The sequence below is a fragment of the Brachypodium distachyon genome, chromosome 2 (genome assembly GCF_000005505.3).
Source record: "Brachypodium distachyon strain Bd21 chromosome 2, Brachypodium_distachyon_v3.0, whole genome shotgun sequence".
In the NCBI taxonomy this organism is placed as follows: Eukaryota; Viridiplantae; Streptophyta; class Magnoliopsida; order Poales; family Poaceae; genus Brachypodium; species Brachypodium distachyon.
The window spans coordinates 1,775,378-1,781,255 of record NC_016132.3 but is presented as its reverse complement, the minus strand read 5'-3'; the positions used below and the strand labels follow the sequence as shown (position 1 = coordinate 1,781,255).

The 5,878-nt window shown below is 42.6% G+C and overlaps 1 protein-coding gene across 1 annotated transcript; it reads left to right on the top strand.

Annotated features, from left to right (window-relative positions):
- The first annotated feature begins 201 nt into the window (after positions 1-201).
- On the top strand, positions 202-2,139 carry LOC112270903. Its single transcript, XM_024459504.1, has one exon. The coding sequence runs from the start codon at positions 349-351 to the stop codon at positions 1,627-1,629; it is 1,281 nt and encodes a 426-aa protein (XP_024315272.1). The 5' UTR covers positions 202-348; the 3' UTR covers positions 1,630-2,139.
- The last annotated feature ends 3,739 nt before the right edge of the window (positions 2,140-5,878 follow it).

Genomic DNA, 5,878 nt, shown 5'->3' with positions numbered 1-5,878 from the left:
TCGAAAACGGCCTCCAACCGTCGCGAACTATAGGAGTTATTGGGCCTTTTTCAGAAAAAGGGGTTACTGGGCCTTGGTGCCAAAATTCTGAGCGGTTCACCTGGCATCGGGGCGGTGGACCAGAACGGGCCCTAAAAGTCGTAGTGGCCTTGGCGATTCGGCCCGCAGCGCGGCCTGCGTACAAGGTCTCATATAGCCGCCGCGGATCGCGTATCCCCAAATCGCATCCAAACCCTAGCTTCCTCCTCCGGCCTCGGCGACCGTAACCCGCCGCCGCTTGCGCACCCCCAAATCTCATCCATCAAAACCCTAGCCTCCTCCTCCGGCCTCGGCGACCGTAGCATAGCAATGAAGCGCGGGAGGAACAAGTATGAGAAGCTTGATGGAGGAGGAACCGTCTCCACCCCTCTCGTCGTCAGCGATCCGCATCTGGGAGACCTCGCTCAGATCGGGGTTAGCGGCAGCGAGATCTCAAGTCGCTCGGTATACTTTGCGGTATGCCATCGGGACTGGTCTGCTTGTCAAATTAGCTCCCCTCTGTACAAGGTGGACCTCGCCCTCTCCAACTCCGACTCCGAGGACTCTGAGGGCTCGCGAGAGCCTCCAGGCCGGGTAAAACTGCGTCGAATAGCTACCCTGGAAACCGATATCGGCGGCAAGACCTTTATATCCATGGAGTCAGCTGGCTGGATCATCGGTATCGGCGGTAGTAATCCCGGCGGCACCATCATCTTCGACACCAAGGATAACAAAGTGATCCGCGGGCCAAAACTGATCGCCAACAAGTGGTGCCCAGTTGTGGCCGCTGTCGGTTACAAAATTTATGCCCTCTCTAGGCTTCCCGATTTCGTTGAAGAGCCCGATTTCGTGCCCTGGTTCGAGGTCCTTGATCTCTCCAAAGCTACTATCACAGAAACAGAGGAGGGGCTCACCCTGGATGCGTGCTCCTGGGAGGCACTACCTTATCCACTCTGCTTTCCTTGTAAGCTCACTCCAAAGGCCTACAGACGTCCACCCTTCATAACCGTCAGTTCCTCTGTGGTGGTCGAGCCCTACATATTGATATCGCTCAATCAGCCAACCAACTGTGTCTATGCATTTGACACCAACACAGGAAAGTGGCACAAGATTGATGATGAGTACCTGCCTTTTGTTGGGCATGCCACTCAGCTGGGGCATGGCAGCAGCATCTTCCTTGCCTCATCTCGGGAGAATGGGCCTATCAATGCGTACGACATCCATGTCTCAGTTAGCAGCCCGGAAAACATCTCTAGCGTTGCTGACAAGGGTGGTGCTCTTAAGTTATCCATCACTGTGTTCTCAATAAGAAATAAGCATGGTGAAGACGTTTCTGCAAAGAAAAGCATTATCACGTCCCTAGGCAAGAAACACTTCTGTGAGTTGCTTTCATTTGAGGGCTGTGGACGCTACTTGGTTTACGATAAAGAAACCAAAGAATCCTATCCAGGGAAATTGTACGTACAGTTGTGTACCTATCAAAAAGAGAGCCATGCACTCCATGGGGAGACCTCAGAGATTGTAGTCTCCTGTCAACAGGAGCTGACCTCCAGAATTCGCAGTTCCTGTGGCTTCTCTTCAGCACCCATTGTCTTCGCTTTGTCCATATAAGCCCATCAACAGTAATATTTGGTTTGCATAGTTTCTACACTTCATGCAAATCTTACCTTGTACTAGATTATTTTCACCTTGCTACATTTTTATACCTTGGCATTAACTTTGAAAATAGGTTACAAGCACTGTTCTTCCCTCTCGCCCATACATTGTGCTTAAAAAAATGACGCTTACAAATTTGTTTTTTATCCTTCTGTCAATACATCTTAGGCTAGAACCTTATTGTGATGAGTATATATTTAAATGTGTGTTACCGTTAATCGATACGCCTGATGGTTGATTCAGGTATCGTGTCCAATTAAGCACTGGCTGTGTCCGGTGGGGATGTGCTACCCGCTGGTGGAATGTGCTTAGCCCGTGTTCTCTTTGTTTCATGGGACAGCAAGCACTTTATATTATCCTAATGCAAAACATGTACTTCGTATCTGATGGAATTCAGAGTTTAATGATCGTTTAAGTTATTGTATCTGATGAAATTGGAAGGTTAAGGATGGAACTTTTTTGGTTTGTTTGAAGTACCTTTTTAGCTTGCAACATATGCATGATGCCACTACTTCATCCTAAAATAGTTTCATAATCTCTTTCGGTTCACAATATTATATTTTTATGGAAACTGATACTCAGTAATGTAGTTCTAGGTTTGTTCTAATTTAAGAATTTCTAGCTTTGACCACCAATAGGTGAAAATATTAATGGTTTGTTGAGGCATGGTTGATGTTACTAGATTCATCTTGAAAAGTAATCCATAGTGTTTTTATTTGAAATTTGAAATAATATGGGCTTTATAGAAATTTGTGACCTTAGGAAATTAACTTGAATCATGTAGATGTGTTAATTTCCTAAACTACTAATGTTTCATGTTGTGATCAAAGGTGGTATCCATTGTTTTTTTTATTTTGAACCCTGTGTATTTCTTATTGTTGATGGTATGTTGAGGTTGGAGTCTTGGCGAATCCATTATGTATTCTCTTAATGTGTGTGGTATGTGAGGTTGAAACATCGAGATGCAAGATACAGTCAAGCGTGTGGTATTTGTTGAAAATCGAGATGGAAGATACACTTGTAGTCTTGTAGAGCTTGATACTGAAGCTGCTAGGGCAGCTTACCGTATATTTCTACTGCCATATCACGTGATGCTAGCTCTAACGCGGAGGTTGTACACCCACCGCTATCTACACCCCCTTTCTATCCACATGTTTGTCTTTCCTTTCCTTTATCTCTCTTAGTTAATTTAAACTAAATGGGTATTAACAGTCTGATAGACCACCTTACAACTTTTGCTCTTCCCTCTCCTCTCTCTCTCTCTCTCTCACTTTTAGGCACATTACTGTACATGGCATGTTTTTAAATTCATATTTTGTATATTGTGGTACATGATCTTGTTAATTTCTAAATCTCTTTCTAAATACCTCATGTACATAAAACATGAGTAGTACATAGCAAGTACATCAGGGTACATGTCAGTACATAGCAAGTACATAAGGGTACACGTCAGTACATGGCAACATATCGTCAAATATACGTATCTCATCAATTTAAGTACCCTATCAATATTCATCTACACTACGATTACAATCAAAAGTATTAAGCACCTTCTCAATGTACCTCGTCATTTTGTAGTACTTGTTAATATACACATGATGTACGTCATCAATTTCAAAAACATCACACAACAATCACAGTACCTATTCGTGCAGTACATAATGTTACTTAAAAATCACAACACAATCATCACAGAAGAAACCACAAATATTCAAAAATCGCATGGTACATGAAGGTACTCACAGTACAAAATTACAATATCACAATACAAGATTCAAAAAGAATCTAACATCCAAAATCAACAAAACACAGTACCTCATCGGTGAAGTACCAAATTACCTAATCAATCCTCAGCCATAAGAAATCAGTCAAGGAATCAAAGATAAAAAATGAGATCCAGGTTCTAAACAAGACGGCGGCGTGCCGAGCTCCAATGCCTCTGCATCTCCCGGCCGTCGCTGCTCAAGGCCGGCGGCGGGTTAACGCGGGGAAGATGGAAGAACCGCCCGTCCCATGGCGGCCATGGCGCTCGGCCTCATCCTGCGCCCGTCCCCCCAGCCATGGGCTCCGCCTGTTGCTGCTGCACCGCGTGTCGACCGCCGTGGCGCCCCGTGAAGCACAGACCAGGGCGCTGCTGGACGGCGTGTCGGGAGAGGCGAGGGAGGGCGACGGCCCTGCGAGCGGTTCGCCGGAGTTTGCGGCGACGGCGGAGAGGCTAGGGTTGAGCTTCTCTCGCTGGGGAGAGAGGACAGGAGGAGAAGATGGGAAGAAGACGAGAAAGCCTCGTGTGTGTGTGGGGGTGGGGTTGGGGGGGGGGGGGGGACACGTGTGTGGACACAACGAGGGGTGTAGATAGTGGGAACGGTACCGTGACGTTTGGAATGCTAGCTCATCGTTTTTTTTTTAGCACCATTTACACATGCTTGTTATTTGTATCTAAGTTTGGATGAACATTATTTGCTTGGCTGGGTTTTTGACTTTGCATAGTGTTTTCTAGACTACCATTTTTAAATGTCAAGTTCACATACTTATATCTGCCGGTGCTCTATTTGTTATCATTCTTTAAAAAAGAATCAGGCCAACGAAATTCAATTGTGTGCTCATGTGATACAGATTTAAGCATGTTCTGAAGGTTATATCTACATATGTGCATAGCATTTTCTGGTGTGGGTCAGAATTGTATCTTTCAGAAAGTTAAGCATGGCATAGTTGGAAGACGCCTAAGCGTCTATCTTCAAGGAGATGATGCAACGGAGGAGAGAGATGAGAAACTAAATTGATTTGTATTTGCTTGCTTTTCAATTTCAATCCAAGGATACATCCGGTATATATATAGCCAGCCAATACAAATCGACTCAATCTGGACTCTAGCTTTCTATTCTTAAAGTAATCTATTTCCAAACAAACTCTAAACTACCAAACAGAAAAGGATCTGAACGAATCCTTACTGGCTACTATTCCTCGTCAGACATAACTTCCTAAATTCAGCTGCTACTTCCTTCCTTTAACGATATGTACAGCCTACCTTGACATACAATACCAATATATTATGCTACTCACTCCATCCGGAAAATGACATTTCAAATTTGTTTAAATTGGCTGTATCTAGACACTAAAACATGTCTAGATACATCCCTATTTTGAAAATTTTGCGACATCTTTTTTAAAACGGAGGGTGTTTCTTTTCATGTTTCATTCTGTCAAAATTATAAGATTTCATTTACCTGTATTTTACTAAGAATACTAAGATTTGGATTACACAAATATGCTAGGATTCACTTGATATTTTTTTTTGTGTCGTGTCTTTGTTTTGTCTCATTTATATATCTTACTGAGTGTTTCGCAATTTTTGATTCAGGTATCGTGTCCAATTAAGCACTGGCTGTGTCCGGTGGGGATGTGCTACCCGCTGGTGGAATGTGCTTAACCCGTGTTCTCTTTGTTTCATGGGACAACAAGCACTTTATATTATCCTAATGCAAAACATGTACTTCGTATCTGATGGAATTCAGAGTTTAATGATCGTTTAAGTTATTGTATCTGATGACATTGGAAGGTTAAGGATGAAACTTTTTTGGTTTGTTTGAAGTACCTTTTTAGCTTGCAACATATGCATGATGCCACTACTTCATCCTAAAATAGTTTCATAATCTCTTTCGGTTCACAATATTATATTTTTATGGAAACTGATACTCAGTGATGTAGTTTTAGGTTTGTTCTAATTTAAGAATGTCTAGCTTTGACCACCAATAGGTGAAAATATTAGGCCCTGTTTGGCATGGCAGTATATTTGGGGGTTTGTGTTTTAAACACTAGTGGTTTGCGTGAAAACACTTGTTTCACTTAAAACATTGTTTTTTTTCTTTCTGAAAACACTGCATTTTGTGGAAAAGTTAAAACACTAGTTGCAGTGGCACGAGGGGACTAAAACACTAGTTACACTTGTTTGAGTAAAAATCTGGTTTTTATTGTACAAATATTGCAACAGATACAAAAATGTGACAGAACTGATACCATTTTCATCTAAAAAAAATATATAGAGCAATAAGAAACAACAACTAGCAATGCAAGGCCTTGTATTTCATAAAGAATACTCCCTCCGTCCGTAAATAAGTGTATGTTTGGGGTTTTTCAAGAAACTTAAGCATTGAGATAGAAAATGCATTGTGAATATGCCAACCACCACCTCTCTCCTCTTTAATTC